At 44.8% G+C, this 24961-nt stretch overlaps 1 protein-coding gene across 3 annotated transcripts in view; it reads left to right on the top strand.

The window, feature by feature from the left end:
* Positions 1 to 204: 204 nt before the first annotated feature.
* Positions 205 to 24961, top strand: part of BOD1 (biorientation of chromosomes in cell division 1) — a 46134-nt gene continuing 21377 nt past the window's right edge. The window contains exons 1-5 of one of the 3 annotated variants that reach the window (XM_079964876.1): positions 205 to 251; positions 4344 to 4872; positions 6396 to 6520; positions 10315 to 10509; positions 12159 to 13008. In XM_079964876.1, coding sequence (XP_079821002.1) covers positions 220 to 251; positions 4344 to 4872; positions 6396 to 6520; positions 10315 to 10509; positions 12159 to 12204 — 927 coding nt within the window. In that variant the 5' untranslated portion in view covers positions 205 to 219 and the 3' untranslated portion in view covers positions 12205 to 13008. Of the gene's footprint in view, positions 252 to 4343; positions 4873 to 6395; positions 6521 to 10314; positions 10515 to 12158; positions 13009 to 24961 lie in introns of those variants that run through there. The other 2 variants (XM_079964877.1, XM_079964875.1) reach the window with 2 other exon arrangements.

The raw sequence follows: 24961 nt of genomic DNA, 5'->3' as shown, positions 1-24961 counted from the left end.
GATTTATTCTCATAGATTAGTTGCCATGCAACAAGTGCACATTCACGTGACTCATAATCATCTGGGTATCCCATGTGATAATTTGCGCATTATTATACATGCAAATTACCCCAAAAGGCAGTTAAAAGCAAGCTGGCTTTTGTGTTGCTGGGATTGAAATGTGGAGGTTCACAAGAGTACATCTCCCCAAATTGTAAAACAGCCTTATTTACTGCTTACATGAGATCAAGGGCACAAGTCAGCGAAAGCAGGTGAATATTACTACAGTATTTTTCAACCTGTTCTCAAAGCTAATTCAGAGCAAGCCTGCTCTCCACACCGCCACCTTATTTAACAACTGTGAAGCTGCAGTACCCTCTCGTGGCCAGTTTACATATCACACTTAGGGCTCAGCAGCACAGCTTTTTAGGCACAGCTTATGTGTCTGAGTGCATCTTCTTCTTTTTGCCCAGCTTTCCATGGGAAAACCTGCTCTTTAATGCTGAATGAGAACAAACAGAAATCCAGGTTTTTCATGGATTGCCACTTGCTCCGATTGGGTTTATGCAGGGAACCGCTGGAAGGGGAAAAAAATACTCAGACAAGGAGTTTTAAAGTGCAGACCTCTACCTAGAAACATGGCACAAGTCTGGATGATCCCTAAGTGACAACTGCAGACATGGCAGACATGTTAATTTAGTTCTCCTCCAAGGAGATCAGAGGGTTAGCACATTTTAACCTCACCTTAACCCTGTGAGATGATTCAGGCTGAGAGAAGGCATCCATGGCTGCAACTCCCAGTTAGTCTGCATTTTAAAGTGAAGCAGCCTGATTCAGGTAGCACGGTGGTCAGGGGTGGAAAGATGCAGGCAGTAACTCATGTCTGAATGGCCTGGCAAGAGTTTTAAAGAGTTGGTTCTAGTGGAGTGGAATTGGGGCTGAGTTTCAGGCAGCATAATTTAGTGAGCAAAATTATTTAGGCTTTGTTGTGGGTACATTAGAAAATTATTTGGATGTAGATTAAGTGACTCTAAATGTTTTAGGTTGAGTTTAGGCATTAAGAAAATGGCTTTTAATTGGGAGAGGGGAGTTAGGAACATTTATGATTTATACCCCACCTTTCTGTGAAATAACTTAGCTTGGTGTACATGGTGCCCTCTCCCACACTTTGATCCCTGCAAAAAAACAACAACACCCTGTGAAGTAGGTTAAACTGATAGTTACTGGCCCATAATCGGTCACTGAGCATAATAGCAGACTAAAAATTTGGACCCCTATTTCTCAGGTCTTAGTCCAACACTCCAACCACTATACCACTCTGGCCCAGCCTGCTGGTTCACACATGCTACAATTGCTGAGACAAGCTATTGCAGAGTAAATGAATATAGCAGGTAGAGGAGAGCCTTCAACGAGTGTTAAATGAGGGCCTCAGGTAGTCTTACTTTCCTACAAAAAATGGGGGTTACATGTGTCCCTGTTTTCATCTGAAATGTTGGAGAACACGTTAAGTCAGCTCCAAGTCCTGGCGGGCCCCCCCTTATATTGATGGCCTTAGCTGGCAATCCAAGGGTAGCTAGCAGTTCCCATTTCAGTTCCCCACAATGCCCCGGAGCACCTGACATGGTGTCATTCTGGGGCATCATCGGAAATTAAAATGGAGGCACACAGCATGGAGGGCCCAAAGCTGATGTCAACGCTGGACAGTCCTGCTGCCTTAGGACACCTGATGTTGGGCTAAGTTTCATTATGACTCACCAAGCCTCAGAACTGGAAATGTTTTGAATTGCAGAGCTCAGCTTTGGTACGTGCATGCCAGTAACAAGATACTGCCTCTAAATGTATATGGAGCGCATTTGCCTCACCACTGACCATCCACGATCCTCCACCAAACATCTGAACTCTCCACCAGGTGTCTAGACTAGAGACAGGGCCCCTGGTGCAACAGGAAGTTCCACAGGGCTTACTTCTGAGCAGGCATGTTTATGATTGTAGGGTTGCACACCCTAACAGCGCCCTAAATGGTCGCCCTAACAGATGATCTCCGCAGGCAGCTGGATCGAGGCGGGTCGGGGCTGCTGATTCTTCTAGACCTGTCAGCAGCCTTCGACATGGTCGATCACGAACTCCTGGACCACCGCCTTGCCGACGTGGGGATCCAGGGCACAGTCCTTCAATGGCTGCGCTCGTTTCTCTCTGGTCGGGGACAGAGGGTGGCGCTTGGGGGGGAATTGTCATCCCGCCACTCCTTGGTGTGTGGTGTGCCTCAGGGTGCAATACTCTCCCCGATGCTTTTTAACATCTTTATGCGCCCCCTCGCCCAGCTTGTCCGGAGTTTTGGGCTGGGCTGCCATCAGTATGCTGATGACACCCAACTCTATTTGTTGATGGACGGCCACCCGGACTCGGCCCCAGACACACTGATCAGATGCTTGGAGGCTGTGGCTGGATGGTTACGTGGGAGCCGGCTGAAGTTAAATCCTTCGAAGACAGAGGTCCTCTGGCTGGGACAGGACGACATGGGACTGAGGGGGCAACTCCCATCTCTTGCGGGGGTGCAATTAGTGCCAGCACCGTCCGTTAAGAGTTTGGGTGTAATCTTCGATACCTCCCTTTCCATGGAGGCGAAGATTGCAGCTACAACAAAGGCGGCATTTTTTCATCTCCGCCAAGCTAAGCAGTTGGCTCCTTACCTCTCTCGCCCTGACCTAGCCACTGTGATCCACGCGACGGTCACCTCCAGACTGGATTATTGTAACTCGCTCTACGTGGGGCTGCCCTTGAGACTGACCCAGAAACTCCAGCGGGTGCAGAATGCCGCAGTGAGACTCCTTACGGGGTCCTCGCTTAGAGATCACATTCATCCGGTGCTATACCAGCTGCACTGGCTCCCGGTGGAGTACAGGATCAGGTTTAAGGTGCTGGTTTTAACCTTCAAAGCCCTATACGGCCTAGGGCCCTCGTACCTACGGGACCGCCTCTCCTGGTATGCCCCACAGAGGAACTTACGATCTTCAAATAAAAACACCTTGAGGGTCCCAGGCCTCAGAGAGGTTAGGCTGGCCTCAACTAGAGCCAGGGCTTTTTCGGCTGCGGCTCCAACCTGGTGGAACGCTCTGTCACAAGAGACAAGGGCCCTGCAGGACTTGACATCTTTCCGCAGGGCCTGCAAGACAGAGCTGTTCCACCTGGCATTTGGTCAGGGTGCAGCCTGACCCCCTCCTCTGGCAATCTTTACAAAGCTTTAGTTTATGGTTGCCATCAATTTTGATTTTAATTCATTTTTATAATGTTTTATAATGTCACACTGTTTTAATGTTGTTAGCCGCCCTGAGCCCGGCTTCGGCTGGGGAGGGCGGGATATAAATAAAATTTTTTATTATTATTATTATTATTATTATTATGGGCATATGCATGGATGAGAGTGCTAGGGACAAAGATGCACACACACAAATACCCCCAACTCAAGGGATTTGTCTTTCAGAGGGATGTCAGGTGAAAAAGAGGTTACTGCACCTTGAACAGTTGTGCAGAATGGAGCATTTCAGTCTGTCCTACAAGTAGCCCTGTCCTCTTTAGGGAAGAACCTAAAGGATAACTACTCTAAGTAACCCACACGAATGGAAGTGTAACATGGCATCCCCAAAGGCAAAAAAAGAGGGGATAAAATGGGTACTGTGATGTAGGGTTGCCATTATTCTGAAGAGCAAAAAAGAGGACACATTTGCCGACTTCTACTTTTAACTGTCGGGTGGCACTGTGGGTTAAACCACAGAGCCTAGGACTTGCCGATCAGAAGGTTGGTGGTTCGAATCCCCGCGACGGGGTGAGCTTCCATTGCTTGGTCCCTGCTCCTGCCCACCTAGCAGTTCAAAAGCACATCAAAGTGCAAGTAGATAAATAGGTACCACTGCGGTGAGAAGGTAAACGGCGTTTCCGGCTCCCTCGGCCAATAAAGTGAGATGAGTGCCGCAACCCCAGAGTAGGCCACGACTGGACCTAATGGTCAGGGGTCCCTTTACCTTACTTTAAACTATGGATCGCTATGACGACTCTCATTTTACATCCCCATGAAAAAGAGGACGTGTTCTGGAAAAAAAAGGGAACATACGGCAACCCTATGTGCAAGGGACTGACAACCAGAAAACCCTCCTGCTAAACGAGCACATGAGGCCGGGGGTAGAGGAGGGAGTGCACAGCCCCGTCTTTTCTGGCGGCCCCAGGACTTGCAGAATTCAGGGCTGCAGCATTCAGGGCTGCTTTCCTTATCCCCCTTGCCCTCCCCATAGCTCATCTAGAACCCCGCCCGCACTTGAATATTGGCGGAGCGCGATGACTCCGCGCTAACCAATCCACAAATTTTGCAGGCTTTTGCAGCTGGGGCAGCTGTCAGCGCGTCCCAACGGAGCCTGCCAGATGGCTATCGCGATAAAAGCCTCCTGGGAGTCTGCGCCCTCCCAGTCCAGAGAGAGGAGGCCTCTGATTCCCAGCATGCAGCGGGAAGGCATGACGCAAATGCTCCGCGACGGTAACGTCACCAACAGCTGCCGCGGCGCGATCAGCAGAGGGTGCCGCGGCGGCGGCGGCGGCGGCGGCGGCGTTGCCACCATCGCCCCTGCAGCAGCAGCACCTGGCGGGAGCGAGGGCGGCGGCGGCGGCGTTCCGGCGGCCCGTCGGGCGGCGCTGGGAAGGCCGGGCGGGGGGATGGCGGAGCCTGGCGGGGCGTCGTCCGGCATGGGCGGAGGCGGCGGGAGCTCGTCGGGGCCTGGAGCCACGGACCCGGCCTCGCTGCCCCCTGGCGACGCGCAGCTCATCGCCCTCATCGTGGGGCAGCTCAAGAGCCGCGGCCTCTTCGACGCCTTCCGCAGGGACTGCCTGGCCGACGTCGACACCAAGGTAAGCGCCCCTCCCCGTCGCAGCCCCGCGGAGGGTGTCTCTGCAGGATCGTAAGGGGAGGCCTCGGCTAAGGAGTTGCCAGGATTCCGGGGACTTTTCTTTTTATTCCCTTGTCCTCTCTTCTCCCTAGTCCCCACCCAGCCCCGTTATGGAGGAACTCGCCCCAGCCAACGGGGTCAGCTGTCAGCGTTGGCGAGAGTTGCAGTCGCCCGGCTTCCCTGCCTCTTCGGCTGGGGTTGTGTGTAGGAGCCGACACACGAGTTCGCAGGAAAACCATCTCATAGCCTGCACTGTATCCCCTCTAATCCAAACTCCCGCAGGTGGGGGAGCTTTGCTAGCTCTTGTGGTGTGGTCTATTATGGGAAAGGTATACACAACCCCAGGCAAAACATTTATTTTCCTTTGGTGGTCACATGGCTTGCACTCTTGTTTTTGTGTTTTGTGCAAGTCGTAGTCCAAGATACACCCATGTTAACATTCTTATGGGGTCACAGAGGTTTTGGAGCATCTTTGTAGCTTGTCCTTGGCTTATAACTTCCTGTATATGTTTCCTAGGGGGGGGGTGCTTTATTGTTATTATTAGGCAACTCTCAAAAAGAGTAAAATAAACCAAAATAAATACATTCCAGCCCATGTTACCACTGAAAGCACTATAACGTAGTGGTAGAACTAGAGCATCTAATTTGCAGGCAGAAGGTTTAATCCTTGGCATTTCCAGGTAGGGTTGGGGATGGTTCCTCTCTGAAACACTGGAGAGCTGTTGCCAATCAGTGTGGACAATACTGAGCTAGGTAGACCACTAGTCTCACTTGGCATAAGGCAGCCATCTTTGAATATTGAGCAGACAAGCATCATATAGTGGTGTCCACATCAACAACATGGTTTTATTCCTTCATGTTTTGGAAGTTAACTCCACTGCATTCAGTGGCCTACATGTAAATAGGGATAAATGGTAGTCTGTCTAAGCCATATAAAGGAGTAGGAGGAGGGTATGTTGGTCCTGTAATCCATCAAGATTTTCTGGGGGATGCAGGTACATAGATATTGGCTGAATCTCATTGAACAGGGTATTTAGGTGTGTAACCCGCAACAACTGAATTTTACCATGGCCTCGCAGACACTGGTTGGAGTCTAGCTGGAGTTTTATTCCAGGATTTGAATGACAGAGCTAGTTGATTATGGAAAAATCAGTCTAGGATATTCCAACTAAACATTAGGAAGGACTTTCTATCTGTAAGAACTGTTTAACAGTTGAATGGACCAACTCAGGAGGTGTTGGAATCTTCTTCAACTCCAGCTGTAGTATACTTATTCTAAGGTATGTGTGCTCATGTAATTTTTCACGGCTACATGCATAATTTGGTTTTTCATAGGTAAAAACAAACTTGCTAAAGGCAAATGATGCCAATCCTGTTGAAATTTAATTGTAGGGTAAACAAGTGTGTTTCAGTGTGGTGTCAGTGGTCTGTGTGGATTTTGAAATAAACACTTCAGGATTATATTAATTGAGCTATTTTGTTTAGCCAGCCTACCAGAATTTGAGACAGAAAGTGGACAACTTTGTGTCTACCCACCTGGATAAGCAGGAATGGAACCCAGCAATGAACAAAAACCAGTTGCGGAATGGCTTGAGGCAGAGCGTTATTCAGTAAGTAAAAGCTGCTAAAATATAAGTGACAATAATGAATTGTTTTTTAACTCATGAAGGTAACCTACATTTGCACAAGACCCCTAAATTTTGATGGGATCGTCTAAGAAACACTCCTGGTAGATTGTGGCTCTTCATCCGTTGAAATTACTTAAAATTTCATTGCTAATGTTTCTCCAGGAGTGTCACTTGTGGCTGTCTAATGGAGATCTGCAGGCATCCACAGCTTTAAGAGGGAAAGAGCATCTGATGAACATGCAGTCTTAGTTCTGTTTGCTTTTACCAACTTCCAGCATGAGATACAGTAGCACGATGAGCTTAATGTCACTGGGGTTGGGATGCTGTCCAACAGAGTGAAGTAGTGTTTTGCTCCTTGAACTATTGCTGTAGTGTAACTAATCCAGTTCACTAAACACAACATGTTCTTTGCAAACACATTCTTCCCTAATTTTTTTGAAGGCCAGGCTGGGTTATCTGTATGTTCAATGTACATAATTTTAATTTTATATAATAAGCTGCTATGTTCCTGACTGATAGTGATAGGATTCAAGAAATGGTTCTTAAAATGTGCTTAGAATGAGAGCGGGAGGTGACTTGCAAGCTTTACGGAGTACTTCCATGAAGTTGCTTGGAAGTCAGTCCCATTGTATGCAGAGATGCTTTTTTCCATATATGTGTGCATAGGGTTGCAGCCTTAATTTATTAATCTGTATTATGGCAGATTAGTTATTTAGAAGACTTGTAGCTTGCCTTTTGGCTACAAGAGGCCGCATGGTGGCGTACAAAATAAGTTAAAAACAAATACAGATATAAATCACAGTAATAGCACAATAAAATTAAAAACAACTAAGTTAAAAACTAAAGCAGTACTGAAAATCAGCAGAATTCAAAGTTAAAATGATCCCCAATGCCTGGTGAAATAAGGTAAAGGACTCCTGGACAGTCAAGGTCCAGTCAAAGGCAACTATGGGGTGTGGCGCTCATCTCGCTTTTCAGGCCAAGGGAGTTGGCATTTGCACACAAACAGCTTTCCGGGTCAAAACAGCAGACAGACTCTGGTGGAAGATGGTCCTTTGAATTGCCTCGCCTCAAATTATTTAGGAATTTATTGGTAATCACCAGCACCTTAAATTGTTCCTGGAAAGAGATCAAAAGCCAGTGTCTTCCAGTAACCTGGTTACTACCTTTTGTACTTGCTAAAGCTTCCAAACAATTTTAAAAGACCACCTCAGATGAAATATCCAGCCTGCGTGTGGCCACATCTGCTGCTTCTTCAAAAAGAATGCAGCCAGCACACTCCAAGACTACAGACTTCAGGGTTTTTGCCCACATACAATCTGTGGTAGTGTTCAAGCAATGGTTCATTACCTCCATTGGATGAAAAAGAGAAAGCTGGGTGTTATATACATTTGGCAATATCATACGAAACTTCACCAGGAAGTGGTATGACCATGACAATGCGATTGCTTCGACAACCCTTCCTGTGTTTTCAAACCTTCCATTTCATCATCGCCACCAAAGACTTAAGTTGAGAGTGTGCCCTGCTACATGTATTGATTGATGTTAAATTGAGGCAGCCCCAAGGCTGCCATAAAAACCATGAAATCTAGAGGTGGTATTGGCATGAATACTGGAGAAGCCTTCATTGGGGTGTACAGTCAGAAGTAAATGAACAAGAGCTGTAATAATTATGATGAAGCTTAAATGCAAAAATGACAGGGACCATTCACAAAACAATATTGCTAAAATACCTGACATCTGGGCATTGAGTGTTGGCATTAAGCTGTGAGTGTTGTCCATAGTTGCAGACAGTGAACCTATAGGGTCGTACATAAGTCTGTCTCAATGGCTGTATGACTCCATCAACATAAAGCACAGCTTACATGCTAGGTATTTCTCTTGTATGATAAGCTCATGGTAAGTTATTGTTGAAACATCCTGAGTTGCATTTATAAGCCATCTGCCTTGATGGAGGCATGTTCAGGTTAAAACCTCTAGTTCCATAATTTCCATTGTGAAGTAAGACAGTGAGGACTCATCCACAGGTCCAAGTGTTTTTGCTCTCCCCCCGCCCCCGGAAAACCTTCTCTTATCACTAAATTGGAGCAAATGTCATTATGGAGAAAACACAATTGACGTTTGCTCCAGTTCAGCAGTAAACAATGGATTTCCCCAGGGCAAAGCAGCAGGGTAGCAGGTGTGGATGAGCATTGAGACAGTGGTTACTATGAGAGCTTTCCCCAGACCATCTTGTAGTCAAATTCATGTGCCTCTGAAGTGGTTCAGCCATGGAGCAGAAGTTGCTTATGCATTGTGCTCCATCGATTCTGTAACAGGTTGTTTTGCTGCAAGCAGTCAATGGCGGGGAGACATGCTAAGCTTGTCATGTCCTGGTTGACTTCCTTGCTCAGTTTTTGTATGGTTTTGAAACATGTTGTGTACACCACCAACTGAGTTCTCTTTTGTTTGCCTTCATTAATTCTGGGGATGCACAAATGCAGACACTTCCAGACAGCCTGTTTAAATGTACAAATTTGGTTGTTACCCCATTTCTAGTGCAGTTAGTACATCACTTTCCTCACTGCAAAAGTCCAGTAAGAAAAGTGATTGGAAATTAGGCTAGAAATTGTGGGACAACAACCCCTAGCTGGCAGTGCCATATAATCTCCACACAAACATGAACGTTCAATAAACTGGTGTTGTATAACCTCCGCAAGTTTTGCATGACTATATTGGCATGAATGCTTTTCCAGCAGCCAACCTGGAAGCTTCTTGTGTCTTCATCTGCTACTCTTAAGTACCCAGGGGGCCCTGCAATGAGAGTATTGCTGCAGCTGTAGAGGGCCTGCCTACCAGGCTGGCAGCACAGCAGCACCAACCTGCATTACACGTAGCTGCCATTTTTAGTACGTGGCACAGTGCACAAGCTGCAGGAGCTGGAAGAGCATTGGAACAATCTGACCCCGGAATTTGTGCCAGGGCAGGCATGCCCTTCATGGAGACCAAGTGTCAGAGACTTCAGATCTTCTTAAGTGCCCACGTAGACTCAAAACAATATTGGCTGTTTGGGTGTGTTTTTTCTACCCAGGCAGCTGCTTCCCAAAGGCTGTGCAGTGTCTCTGTGTTTGCCTCCCCTGGCCTGTTGCAGACATGACTTAACCCCACCAGACAGCCCATGCCCTGCTCTTTTTATCCAGCACAGCCTTGAAGTAATAAGTCACTTTTTGGTTTCTGACACTGTTCCCAGAAAAGCTCTTTGTCTTGTGTTGCTTGTGTTTATTTTTGTTTGTCTTGTAAAAAGTGCCGGTGTGTCTAGACGGGCAGATGTGGGGAGCAGCTGATCGTGGCAGGTCCTGGGGTGAAGGCCGCCTTTCTGCTTTTTCGTCATAAGTGCACTAGCCAAAAAGATCACCTCCCCTCCTATCCCGCCTATCTCCTCCAGTGTGATGTTTTTTCCTCTTGTTGATGCCAAGTCAGGTTTTATTTGCTGCTTTGTGTGCCATGGACACCCTGCAGTGGCTCCCACCCAGCATACATTTTTTTAAAGCAGTTGGGTGAGCAGATGTCTGCTGCAGGTTCTGCTGGGGCCCTCAAAGGCAGCTGGTTCAAAACCTCTTGGTTTTCTTTTCACCGGGTAGAATGCCTGTCTAGTGATACAGGAGCTACCAAAAGAGCCATAGTTCACACCATGTTAATGCTAATTGCAGCTGACATGACGGCTGTGGAGGGCTCCAGTGGGGGGAAGAAGGGAAGCTTTCTGGAGGAGCTGAATGACTCCTTTGTCTCTGCCCCAGGTCGGGGATGCTGGAAGCTGGAGTGGACAGAATTATTTCTCAGGTGGTGGATCCAAAACTAAACCACATCTTCAGGCCCCAGATAGAGAAGGCAATTCATGATTTCCTGGCTGCGCAGAAGAAAGAGGACTCGGTGCCAGCTCCTCCCCCGGAGCCGGAGAGTCAGGATCCTTCCCCTCCATCTCAAGATGCCTCGTAAGGTCTGGTATTGCTGCTTCTCTCCCTTCCCCCTTTGCATGCACTTGCAGCCCTTTTGTGTCATCACTCATGTGAAGAATGTCAATGGCACTAGCTAAAAGGCCAGAACATGCTGGGCTAGCCAGAATTGCTGTGAGAGGAAAGAACAAGCTGTGATCTTTCAAGATCACAAGCCTCCTTAACGGAATATGATTAGAAACTTCACTTTATTCTTCTTGGCTTCTTTTCTTTTTAGCAGCAATGCACCTTCAAATAGGCTATGGACCTACTTGGATTACTGAGGAACTGCTTGGGCACAAAAGAGTAAAAGATACGCATAAGGAAGATGCTATCTGGAAGATCTGGGAGCAGAGGCTGGCTCTAATGAGAGTCCATTAATTCTGTGGACCAAGCAGTTCTTGGAAAATGGGGAGAGCTACTTCAGTTTATTTGCAGAGGCATCCTGCTTTGGTTGCTTTAAAGTGCAATCTTATGGATGTAAAGCTACAGGCCAGGCAAGCTGTCTGAATAATAAAAATTGCTAGTGGCGTTCTTCTATCCCAAGATGCCATACTTGGCACTACAAAACTCAACATTCTGCATCAAGAAGTAAACAGCTTTGAGGGTCAAGCAGTACATAAATTTTATAAAATAAAATAAGAAGTGATGGATTCTGCTGGGGATCATAATTTTTATTGCTTTGTATCCTCTCCTGGTCACATAGGCGTTCTGAGGTTGTGCCATCTTATCCTCAAGGTCTGCCTCCCACAGCCTGGTGCTGTCCAGATGTTTTGTGCTATAATTCCCATCAGCCCCAGCCAATGATCAGGGATGACTGGAGTTGCTGTAGATCAACTTCTGGAGGGCACCAGGTTGCAGAAGGCTATTATAGCGTGCATGCCCTCAGCAGAAGCCAAATGGCCATGGAAGAAATGGATTGGGCAGTTTGCCATCTACTGTTAATAGAAGGCTACCAGCAGATGTCCTCTCTTCATCAGATCTGACTTGCCCTTCTGTAGATGGGTTGACTGTGAGTGGAAAGGTGGACAGGCACAGGGCCTGGCACTCTTCAATGCAGAGGAGATGGTCTGGTGTGCAGAGGCCCAGAAGTAGAGAGAGAAGGGAAAGGGTTGGTCTCTGACATCATGCTTTATGTGCCTCCAAAGTCCAGTGCAAGGTCTGACCCTCTTCTGGGCTCAAAAGAAGGGTAGAGATTCTCCCTGATATCGCACTGTGCATTGGAGGCACTCTGAAGCTGCCATCTTTGCTGTTTTCAAGCCTCTCATTACTTGCCACAGTGTTGGGGATGGGATCCTGCCCCTCACTGATAACCATAGTTTCTAGCTTTGGAGAGACTATATCTGTAGTTCTCTGTCCTTGTGCCAGTGCTGAAATTATGTCTTATTGCCACTGCATGCTGGTGTACAGGATCAAGCTGAAGACAAACTGTGCAACCACAGTTTATTTTCCCACTACTAAACTTAAAGCATGCAACTTTGTGGTATTTGGTGGCTTCAATTTTTGTATGCTCACATGAAACTCCCAACTAAAACTTTAAATCCCAAAAAGGTAGCAGTCTCAAAATTGGTGCAAGTAACTTTATAATTAACCAGCAACTGTCTTTTAACTTTACATTAAGCACTAATTTTTGTCTCTTCCTTTTGCAGTGCATTTCTGACGTTAAAGCAGCTGCAGTTGCAGAACCCAGAGTGAATCTGGCAGTGGGCTACATACATATCTGCAGGAATACAGTTTGTTAACTAATATCAACCGTGGCTGAAGGGAGGTTTTTGGCAAAAGTCACATGTGGTTTCTACATAGTGCAGAGGGATTGGTTAAATGTTGAAAATATATTGCTATGGGCAGAAGTAGCATGTGTCTTCACTAATTCTGTATTTGGGGGATTGTTGCCACCTTTGTGGAAGCAGTAGGGTGAAAAATGGTTCTGGTGTGATATTAGTGAAATTGACGGTGGTTGGGATGTAGCAATAGGAATAAGGGAGTTTGGGGTATGCTTGGTTTCCTGAGAGCTACAGTCTGTTGGAAACCTTTCTAGAGGGGTTTGGACAAGGGAGCGTTCAATGTACGAGCATGAAGCTGATCATTTACCAGCAAAGGATCACAGAGTGCTAGATGCTTACTTAAATTCAGTAATAACTCACAGTGCCCTCCTACCTCTGACACAACTGTATAAATAGTCCATTGTTGGCTTTCTGGGTATATCTAGGGGCAAGCAATCAAGCCTCTGTCAAATTTCTGGAAGTGGTATGCACCATGCCTTGCAGCTTGGCTCTTTGGCCAGGCTGATCAAGAAAGTGTGTCAAAGTGGGTGTGGACAAGAGACTTCTTTTGTGAGCTTTTCAACCGAGGGAATGTTCTCTTGCCTGTGATATTCTTCAGGTGCCTGTTAGAAGCTGCTTAGAGGGTTGCATAAGCTCTCAAGTAGGCATTTGTGCTCAAGTATTTGACTAGCAAATATCCAGAATTTTTTTTATAATAAAATACTAGAAAAGCCTAGTTGTGTGAGAGATTTTCTTTCGATACAATTCTTCTCATACCCAGGAGGTGATGTGCCAACACAGGGGTCTCCACTGAAAGATAATTGTCCACCTTGAATTTCTTCAGAGTCTGTCAGGTTGCAAAGCTTTTAAAAAAAATCAACTTCTTGACATTTGAATTACTATTATCATCACATTGTGTTTCCTTATAGCAGTCCCTTCACTGTGACTAGAACATAGTGCTCTCTATAGAAAGCCGCACATGAATATTTCTAATATTCTCAGAACAATCCAAACCCTATCTGGGGAGCAGTTAGGCAGAGCTGAGCAGTGGATCAGCAACCACATCTGAAGCTCTTCCACTTGTACCAGCCAAAGTGGGCAATTTTGTTAGTGATTTTTGCTGCACCAGCTCCAAGGTTGAAATGAGAGACCCCATTTGGGCCCCCTCTCAAGGGAGATGGAGCAGCTTTGGCTCCTTGGCTGACTGTTCCACCCCTGCCCTTATAATGATTTAAGTCAAGGACCTACACTTGCTACCCCAGCTGCCTGCATTTTTCAGGGGGCACAGCAGTGGCCTCTGCAGTGGGGGATGGGGAGGCCTGCTGGCAGAGCCCAGTGGAGGGATGCTTCCAGCAGCCCAGGTCTCAGGGTTTAGGATTGCTCTGTAAGGAAGCAAGTGAACGCACAGAGATGTTACTTAAGGGTGGGGTTTTTAAAAAACATTTTAAGAGGCTGCAAACTTTGGAAATATTAAATGTAAGGGTCAGATGTTTAGTAGGTGAAACTTCCTGACACGGATACGAAGGAATGTGTTACGCTTCAAGTAAATTTTTTTGTACAGTGTATTTATTTATTGTGTTCTGAACTGTTTTGAATGTTAATTAATGTAACTCGCCCTGGGATCTTAGGGTGAAGAACAGGTAATAAAGCAAAATAATAATAATAGTAATAATAATAATCAGCAGCTTGGGGAGATGGCTACTGCTTTTCAGTTGTAACAGAAACTCTTAAGTATCTGCCTAGAAAACAGTTGACACCAACAGAGTTTCTGTTGAGATGTGTCATTGCCCATGCACTGAAATTTGTGCACCTAGTGCCAAATGATGACAAGAAGGATCACCTCATTCCCTTATATATCCAGTCGATCACTATGCTCCTCAGGTGAGGGCATCCTGCAGATACTGTCTTACCAGGAGGTCCAAAATTGGGATTGGACTTACCCTTTAGAATTTCCTCCTGTTAAATATTAGACAGGCACCTTTTCTATTGTTTTCCCCCAGCACCTACTGAAGACCTTCCTCTTTTAAGTAAAGGGCTTTCCCAATCTGCATGTGTTGAAATTGTTTTTAAAATGTTTTAATTGTTTTGTGGCTTGTGTATTTTCTGTCCTGGGCTGCTTTGGGAGGACAATGAGAGATAAATTTAATTACTGAAATATAAATCCAATAAATAGTGGCAAAAGGTAGAATAGGAGGAATTCTCATTTGCTTTAACAATAGAAGTAACAAAATGGCCCCCTGCCCAAATTATATTGCTGAAATGAAAGTATGAAAGCTTGGTCTGACCAGGAGTAGATTTGTGTGTGGAAGGACTGTGAGCCCTGCTCAGTTCTGGCACTCCTGGGCTTGGAATTCTTTAATTCTGAGTTTGTGCCTTTTATACCAGGTTCTGTTTGGTGGGTCTCAGGGTTCTAGGTCTGTTTTTGACAATGTTATATTAGAGTAAGTATTTGTAAAGTGATAGGCTTTGGATTCACTTAGAATAGAAATGTATACATCTGTTTTTGATTTGGATTTCATTTCAAAGGTAGGGCATTTTTAGAAATGGGGTGGGGGTTGGTTTATAAAAGTACAAGTTGCTGTATCAGAAGCATAATGCACCTGCACTAGATTTGTAAAAGATATTCATCCACTTCATCCTTTCTTATCCACGCTTTCTTTATGTCAGCCTCAAATCTCTGCTTCAGCAACCTTGAATTGAAAATTGGGGAGAAAGGAGTACTTCTTGACTCACGTGAGCCATGTGAAAGTACTGGTTGCCCTTAGCCAATTCTTTGGCAGGTTACAAAGTGTCCCAGTAATTTGTCAATCCCTTTCACTGACCTGTTCAGCCTGGCCCCAGTGGCTGAATATAATATCCAGTCCATGGACCTGGCTTCTCCTCCCAAGCCTATTTTCCCCCTGCCCTGCCCATATATGACCATTATTCAATCTTGTTTCCCCTCCTTGTCCTTTCATAGCAAAGTTCTTCACCTTGTGGGAATCCTGCAGAGACTTGGACTATCCTAGCAGAGTAGCTCCTGGCAGTAGGCAGTTTCCTGTGCCATTTTTTGCTTTCTTGGTATCCCTCACTAGGGTGGTATGGGAAATGCTTGCAAAGAGATGGAGTGCAAATGCTCGGCTTTCACAGGAGCCTGATGACACCTTGGCTTCACATTTGGGACTTCCTTTTGTCCATCCCGGCATACGCAGGAAGCAATGCTGTTGAAAGGCTATACATGGCTTAAGAGGAGGGAGAAGACTTGGAGGAAGGTCATAAGAACATTGCAAGTTGCCTTGTCCTGAGTCAGAGCACTAGCTTGTCTAGCTTGGAATTGTCTGTGCTAGGCATGGGGAACATGTGGCCGTCCTCCAGCTTCCATCAGTGCCTGCTGGCATGGGCAGTGGGCAGAGATGATGAGAGTTCTAGTTCCAACATCCAGAGGACCATATGTTCGTTAGTCCTGGTCTACACTGACTTTACAGTGGCTCTCCAGGGTTTCAGACAGGTGTCTTTTTCCAGCTTTATGTGGAGATGTTCTATGAATCATTGGTTATTTACTTTGGCTCTTAAGGGGCAAAATGCAATCATCTAAAAATTCTGACACCACCTTGCATTGCCTCTGAGGAACTAAGCAAATAAAGGCACCCAGTGTTGATGTGAAATCACCAAAGAAGCTGTCTTGCATTTAACTAATGAATGCAGATCAGGTTTCCTTAATCTTTCTTCCATGTTGCTAGTCAAAAGAGCAGAATTGGGGAGGTGGTTGTGCATGATCTTTTATCAGACCCTGGATTTCTACGGCATAGAGGAGGAATGTTAGAACTTATGTATTCCAAGACCCTTGTGTAGATGGTGGTGAAGGCTTTAATAGCGTTGGCTGAAGTCTGTCCCTAAAAGCAGCATCACACTTCACACAGTGAGCATTTCTGCATGCCCACCCGTGTTAATTAAGGGGGGTTAAATTTGGAAGGACATGCATACTTCTTTTAAACACTTGAGAGCACATTTCCAGGAAACCTGGACACACATTATTAGCAGCTAAGCTAAACTGCACCAATATGGTGTCTTCTACTAGGCACAGTCATGCTGTCTTTTGAGTTGAGTCTCAGCTACCTATCTTTGTTAAGAGTCATTCTTACCCAAATTGCCCTTGGCCTAGACCATCTAGAGGAATTTATTCTGTTCAGTTGATGCCATGTTTTCCATCCTTCTACCCTGTCCTGTCATATTTTGAGATGGTAAGTGATGGTGAGGGCATCCTAGAGGTGAAATGATTAGAAGTGGTAGGCCCAAGTGATGCTGGGTAGAAGAAAAGGAGACCCCTTTTCATGGTTTCTGAGGGATTTGAAAGAGTAGACCAGCCAAGGAGAAGAGAGGAAGGCAGACTCCCAATTCTTCTGACATGTTACCATTCAAAAGAATCATCCTGGGTGAGTATACCTGCCTAACAGTTTAAGAAAGTAATCCTAGTCCTACACATGTTTAGAAATAAGCCATTTTAGGTGCTGGGGCTTGCTACCAAATAAGTGTGCATTCTAAGGCTGCAGTCCTAACTGCATTTAATTGAAAGTACCATTGAATTTGATTTATTGGAAAAGCAAATGTGCTTAAGAATGCAGTGCAAAGCCAAAAAGTAATGGGCCCACTCTGTCTGGCCTTTAACCCCCACTGAAGCATCTTGGAAAAGTTGCTGATTTTCTTCTGTCTGCTTGGAAAACATCCCTAATTATTCCACAATGAAAAACATGGTGCAATTTAATATTTTAACATCTAAATATTTAACATTGACAGTGGAAGCCTGTTTTACAGCCATCCAAGTGGATTGCCTAGGGCAACAGTGAAGGACATTTAGAGCAGCCGGTTTTATTTATCTGTGTCATTTGTATACCACCCAGCTAATGTCCTCTGAGTGGTTAACAATAAGTTAAAAACCACAAAAACAAACAAGAGTGCCTAAAATTAATAAAATCACCCGTGCTAAAAAACTGAATACATAAATTAAACCACCACCAGCAAACTTACACAGCACAGCTAAGTATTGGAGATCTTAAAGTACCTGGGGAAATAAAAAGGTTTCATGTCATACCAAAAAACCAGGGGAGCTTCTCTGTGGACGATGTTTCATAATCAGGGCACCCCCACCAAAAATGCCCTTTCTCTTGTAGCCACCAGTCATACCTCAGTGGAGGGCACTGAGAAGAGCCTCTGAAGATTTAGGGCCCAGATAGGTAAGTTTACAGCATTTGAATTTCTTTCTGTATAAAGGCTGAACCCTTACAGCTGCCATGGCAGCCATTTTGTGGCTATGCCCTCAACGCTTTTTCAAATTTCCAAATATTGGGTCAAAAAGATTGGGAACCCCTGATACAAGTTGCTCTATTGACAACAGCTGAAATATTTAGGCGGTCTCGTGGGTGACATGATTGTCACTTTTTCCAGCATTCCTGGGAGCAAAGTGCTTAGGTGTGTTTTGTGATACCCAGGGACAAAGGAGACACAAAATGGATGAAGCTTGGGTCTTAAACTAGATGTATTCTTGGGTAACATGAAATACTTGGAGATGATAGATGATGATGATGATGATTGTTATTATTATTATCCTTGAAATCCCAGATTTCCAAGGTTGTGAATCTTGTAACCTTAAAGGCATCCTCCATGACCACAGGCCTTCTTATAGGAGCATCCTTTCATATTCTTAGTGACTTCTTGGAAATCTGGATAGAAGGCTTTCAAGGACTCTTTGGTTTAATGTGCTTTGTTGTTGGCATCTGTCAATGGAGTGCACCTCCGGGAGTGAAGTCAAACTGCTGTATTAGCAGCACTGAAGGGACCTCCCCAGGGCACAAGCCTGGGCAATGTGTATGGAAGTCCTGGGCTGCCCAGATATCAAGACCCCTCTTCTCATGCAGGGGAAGTCCCTAACTCACCAAGGGTTTGAGACCCATCGGCTACCCTCTCCTGGTTTGGCTGGCCAGTTGAAGCCATTCTCAGGGTGTGGCTGCTATTGCATACTGACTGCTTCTAGGAACCTCAAGTGAGAGCTGAGTGCAGGGTGGGGACCAAAGGTGTACAGACTACCCCAGAAGGAGCATGATGTGTCTCCCACCAGAGGTACTACCCCTCCCCTAACACTCCATGCACCCCAGTGTTCTTTAAATGCTTAACATTAACTGCACTTCACAAAATACTGCTGCACTGAACCTGTATTTGTCATGGTACTCTTAGCTGGCTGTCATGCCAAGTGAATTCTAGCTCCGTAAACTAAGCATACTCACATGGAAGTAAGTCTCATTGATTATTTTTTTCAGTTGGACTTGTAAGTGTGCTTAAAATGACAGTTTACATTATATTTCTGGAGCAAGAGTCATGTATACAAAGTAAGTGGAGCCGTCACACAGAGAAGGTCATTGAGTTGGCAGTTTTACATGCGTCTCTGATGTTCTCTTGGGTTTTTCTCTTTTCAGCGCAGCTCAGGAGTGGGAAGGGTTTCTGTTCCCCCTCGCCCCCACCGGTATTTCCTGGGCAGCTGGTGAATCGGCCATTTATCTTGTCTGTCTGGCTTTTAGCAATGGCCTAAATTAAATAGGACAAGCCATGTGAGCACTGCGGCTTGTCTGCAAAGATGAACGAGTCTTATCAAAGGTGTAATTTAAGAGGTAATTGGTTGCTTTCCTTGGAAAAGGTGCCTGAGGAGCAGACAGATAATATTTATGGGTTGTGGCTCACAAGATCAAATAGGCCTTTTTCTTCCTAGAATATTTCTTAGGTTCTAATTGAAATGGTTCCTGTTTCTTTGAGCGGTCATTTAATACCTTGAATGTGCTCACTTGGAAGAGCACGCTAATAGGCCTCAGGAAGTTGCTGCATTTTTTCATCGGATACATTCATAATGTGAAAGGGCTTAAAGGATTTTCTGCCTTCTCAGCTTTCTCCTATCCTGGCCGTATGTATTAACCTGCCGAGTCACAGCAGACCAGCTGTGGATTTATTTATTTCTTTATTTATTGGCAGAAGCTCAGCCAGTGATTGGGAATTGCATTTCCAAAAACCCACATAATTCTTTCAGTGGGTTCCATCTATATTCACAGATTGGCTGATTGCAAGGTCATAGATCTTGCTAAAAAAATCTCTCAGTACATCAAATGGAAAATTTAACCTCCTTGAAGGATGCCTTTTTTTTTACTTCTTTCTCATTCATACTTTAAGGAAATCTTTTGTCCTTCCCTTTATATTTTAAGTGTGACAAATGCTGCTAATGTGTATTTGAAGCTACAGGAATGCAAAATTTATAATGCTTATGAAGTTCATCGACGTTCTCTTGGTACCTCCCATTTGCAGGCTTTAATATTTTTCTTTTGGGGGATAAATAGTCTGAGAGATGCCCTCTTCCTCAGGCTGTGGAGATGTTCTCTGGTCCAAGTGGGTGACAGACTACCCCAAACATTCAGGTATTTAACTATTTGGATAGGTGGGTTTCAGAGTTATTGGGTTGTTTCTCACACAAAAAATTATTCCCCTCCTCTGTACTGCAAGGATTTGGAGAACCTTCCTGAAGGCCACATGGAGACAATTACATCAAGTGGCAGTACCTGAAGAAAGGTAGATTGGCACTCCTAATGCCCCCCTTGCTTGCTTGCCACCAACCAACTACTGCATCTGCCTCAGAGTGAGGTAATTCTAAGCATGCTGACTCATGAGAGCAGCTCACTTACCACTGCTTTTGCCCATAGCTTGTAGAAATTCTGGTTAAAGTTATTTTAAAATTGGGTTTAAAAAAAGTTTAAAATACAATTTCTAGCTGCGGTGACAAGAGCAGCAGCAGCACTCTGTTCACCTTACCTACAAGGCCTTGCTAAGGGAGAGCGAGGCCTGAAGGCCACAAATGCTGTCCTCATTAATGGGGCAGCAAAACAATAACCAGTGGGGAGAGGAGGCGAAGTGGGTGGAAGAGGCATTTTCATAGCTAAAGCAAAAAGTCAAAATGACTATCCTCTCCTCTTATGTTTTCTCATGCACAATACATGAGTTAGAAGCAGGGAAACGGCACCTTATCTGGAATCTGCTACCTCAGGCAATTGTTTCAGGGTAAGAATGACCCTGTAACAGGGCAGGTTATTGTACACTTGACTGGAATTAACACTGGTGCAGAGGGCTAAGAATAGAAAGGAGCTGGTATCTTTTGTCCTTATTAAAAGGAGAGCATGTGCTGACTCAGCGGCAACACCGGCTCAGCTGCTGGGATGCACATTCTGACACCCCACAGTGGGTCACACTTTGGTCAAGGATGTCACAGTGATAGCTAGTGGGTTATGCTAATCAACTTTCTCCAGCTGGCTCTCTTGGCAAAAGCACAGCCTTCAGAAATGAGTCAGCTGGAAGCCAAGCATCGGACCCACATTTCTGTGGCTTTGTTGCTGAGTTGTAGATACAGAAGCTGGTACTTTTTATGATGCACAGAAACTGGTATTTTTTTACGATGCTCATCTCCTAGGACTCCCCTCCTCCCCCAAACCTAGCTTCAATTAAACCAAGATTACCTTTTCCTTGGAGGGTATTTGGGGTTGTCTACTGCAGTGGTGCAGCTCCATGCCGTTGGTTGTGGGTATCTGAATGCAGTGGGCAACTTGAAGAAGTGGCCGGAGTAAATATTTGAAAATCTAGAACAAGGTTGTAATGGGTGGGGGAAGCTGAAGGGTGTTTTTAAAAAATGCTGGCATAGGAAGGAAGGACACATTTGAGGGTGTACTCAAAGTACATGATGGTTGACTGCAAATAGTATCAAGACAGTTTATAAAGTAGTTAGAGTAATATATAGGCCATTCATGTAGACTGAGCAAGGGGGGTTGGGGGTCTCTTTGGTTGCTGTAAAACGCAGGATCTGCTTTAATAAATATAATGGAAGGAATTCAGCATTGTGCTAAGATGATTGTTCCATCGGGGCAAGCATCTCTTCCCTCCGCCACACTGTTCCAGAGATTCTCATTTTGATAGGACTACTGATAGGGCCGGGTACAAATAAAATTTATTATTATTACTATTATTATTATTATTATTATTATTATTATTATTATTTGAACTAGATCACTGTCAAGGGCCCCTTCCAGCTCTACCATTCTCTGGTTCTAGTCTCTATGGGACCATTGTTCCTCTTCCTTTTCCATATGCAAGAGGTGCTAGCCCTGTTCAGAAACCAGGCTAATGCATGAATGGGGAGCTGTGCCAAGTGGCCACCAACATCACCCCAGTGTCCTAAAGTGCAGTGTGAACTGCTGCATGAAGGGTGCCTTCACATGTGAACAGTTGTATACATGAAGGCTGCTAAGTGATGGGTTAGTTGATGCACATGATGGGGCCTGCATACACAGACTTCCTCAACTGCAGGGTTAGTCTGCACAATGTCCAATGCCAGTGTGGCTACCTGCTGAAGCCCCATTCTGCACCCATGCATTGGGACTCCTGTGTGAACATAACATCTTGGTAGGGCTACTGTTTCAGTAAGATAATAGCATGTTTTTATGTTTGAGTACAGAGGCAGCTGTTACGTGATTTCTTCCTTACTGATAGATACTTCAAGCTTTGCTTGTGGGAGGGACCTTCTCCTCGCTGTGATAATCCATCTTGTCATTTCCCCCTTTCGAAAACAAAAACTGCTACTCTGGTGAAATCCTTATCTGATTGTGAAGCCTAAAGAATAGCTGTAGTCATGAGCAGCTGTACTGCAACCAGCCATAAGAGGGAGATAAGATATCACTTGATTTTTCCTTCCTCCATCTTGTACCATACCTGGCTTCATTTAAGTCACTGACATGTACTGTTGTAGTGGCATTATTAAGGGAACATGCATTGAGCATGATTAACTTTAAACACTGAATGTGCTGTGGTTAATTAGCCAAATTTCGTCGGTGGACAACCTGTGGCCCTGACCTCCATTTTCTAATGCCTCCTGAAGCTGCCCCCATCCTTCCATCCCATCAGCGTTCCTCCCTCCCTGTGGGCTTCTGTTTTACTTCTCCTGGTTTTTAAAAGTACAGTTCATGTCATTTCAGGACAATCGACAGTCTTTTTATTCCACGATAATTCATTTAGAAACATACTTTCCTGGCTGTACGGCATGGGGAATCTCCCTCAATCTTCAGTTATACACACGTGTGTTTAGATAGGGATTGCTTTTACTTGCTTTCCTCTACACTAACTATATTAACTTGTTGCACTGATGGAAGAAAGGGAAATCCTCTATATTGTTAATGTGAGTAGCCCCATCAAACCCAGTGGGGTTTATTTCTGTGTACACATGCCTATGATTTTTAATTTTAATCTTAGGTAGTCATAGTGAAAATGGAAGCAGTGTGGTTCTTATTTTGGATTCATTTAATGCAAAACACTTTTTTTGTCTCTGGCTCCACCTCAACAGCTCTGGCTTTGCCTATAGCTGGCATGCTGCCTCCAGACAGATCACCCCCATGGGAATGTGTCCCTTAAAGACAAAAGGCTGCCCACCCCTTCGCTAATTTATCATTGTACACTGTCTTGGTGGGCCATTTTGAGGTCTGAAAGGCAGCATAGAAATGTTTTTCTATAACTAAATTAAAAACAAAATAACCATATTAAGTTAGAAGATGTTCCAAGTATTCCAGTCATCAGACGTTTGGCTCAAGTAGTACTATAACTCATTGGTCGTCCCCTGTGTTGGTGACACTAACTCGACGTCAACACAAAACTGAACCTTTTGTCTCATTGGCCCAGTCCTGTGGAATGTTCTTCCCATACAGATTCAGCAGGCGCCTTCTATTCTAACCTTTAAACAGTTCCTGGAAATTTTTCTGTGCTGCCAGGCTTATGCACGCAATTAAGAAAACATCTTCTTTAATAGTTAGAATCAAAGATCGCCGATCAACTATGTGAGTTTGTGTTTGTGTGTATTTGTTGTAAACTGCTTTGATATGTTTTTTTACAAAATTTTGTGGTATGTGGGTATTTCCACGAATAAATGCTGTTGATCTATATGGCCATGTTGCTGCAGGGTTATATGTGGGGTCTGCAAAGCACTGAGCATTAGATGCTGTTTGTAAGTTAATTTGCACATTCTTGTACATATGGAGGAAGTTTCTGTATAAAACATTTATTTGCAGTATGGAGGAAGGGATCTATGGGAGTGGATATTTGATGATAATTGTATCGGTTTGTTTGTTTCTTTGTTTGTTTACAGATTTTAAAATACTGTGCTTTTAAACAGTGTCAACCATGTACAATATGAATCATTATTCATTAACACAAAGCACAAGTATAAAACCTAAAACAATATGAGAGCATCTAAAAGCATTAAGCGGTCGGCGCCAGCACTTAATGGCGGTCCGAGCCTCGAGCTCCGAGGCAGGACTGCTCCGTTAGTTCGGGTCTTACCCGCTACGGCAAGCGGGGGACCCCTAAAATCACAGGCGCGGAGCCTGTGAACAAAGGAGATTCGGTGGGCACCTTTTGCGCCCCCCGGTACTGTGAGGGAGCCTTTTTAAAGGCTTCTGAGCGGCATCGGGGTAAGCGCGGTGCTGAGAGTCGTCACCCAGCTAGCGGAGTGAAGCCGCGTCGCCATGAGCGGAGAGCGCCGATTCCTTCCTGCAATTGGAATTTGACTACAGCACCCGTGAGTAAGATTGAAAAAGTAACGGGACATTAAAAAAGAAATTTGGCTGAAAACGGGAAAGGCAAAAATTAAGGAAGTCTGCCTCCCCGGAACTGCAGAAGAGATAAAGCAACGAAAATCAAGCTGCACTTAAAGGGAATCTTTCTAATTTTTTTAAGCTGTCAAACTGACATCGGACTTAAAACCTCCCCCCAGATTGGCAGGAGAAGGGGGGAAGGGATTGGAACGTTGTTAACCTGCTGGAAAATTAATGGAAAATTAAGATCTTCCATTGCCAAATCCCCCGGGGTCGGGCTGCCCAAATAAGACACCGGGACGTGGACTGTCAAACTTTGAGAAGTGGGGGCTTGTTTGCAACAAAGTTACCGGACCTTAGACGTACCCTGTTGCATTTTGGCCACATAGAAAATAGAGACATTACAATTTGGATATTGGAAACTTCTGGCTACTGTTATACTTCCTTGCTTCTTTGTTTTTTTTCTATCTTTGCCATTTGGATACAATTGAATGCTCCCTCTAGAGGGTTCTATGTGAAACTGTTGCACTTGGAAAAGTAACAGTGGGATTTTCCACTTGGGAATCAACTCTGTGAAAACGACCTTGAGGATATGAGTGCCCCTACAGAAGAGATAGTAACAAGGCAGAAAGCAAAACAATCTCAGAAGAAAAGGGGCTCTATATCAGGAACTGTAGCTGTGCAGGAAAAAACACCAGCTTCTATGGATCCTATGACTCAGGCACTACTTAAAATAAATCAATCCCTGGAAGCATTGACAAAGCTATCGACAGAGAATTCTAAAAAATTAACAGAGTTGACAACAAGGTTGGATGTGAATACAGCTAGTGTTAAATCTAACACAGATTCTATAAATAGATTAATTCAGGAAAATTCAGAAACACGAAAGATTGCAGAAAGTGCAAAAACAACGGCTGAAGAGACAAGGGAAAAGTTTGGGCCTATTATTAAAAAAGTGAATGAGCATGATGCAGCCCTCTCCTTACTGGAACTTCAACGTAAAGAGAAGAACTTAAAATTTAGATTGGTGCCTGAAGGGGAAGGGGACAACCT

This window comes from Podarcis cretensis (assembly GCF_951804945.1).
Source record: "Podarcis cretensis genome assembly, chromosome: 2".
In the NCBI taxonomy this organism is placed as follows: Eukaryota; Metazoa; Chordata; class Lepidosauria; order Squamata; family Lacertidae; genus Podarcis; species Podarcis cretensis.
The sequence above is the reverse complement of the archived record's forward strand: the minus strand, read 5'-3'. Positions and strand labels throughout refer to the sequence as shown.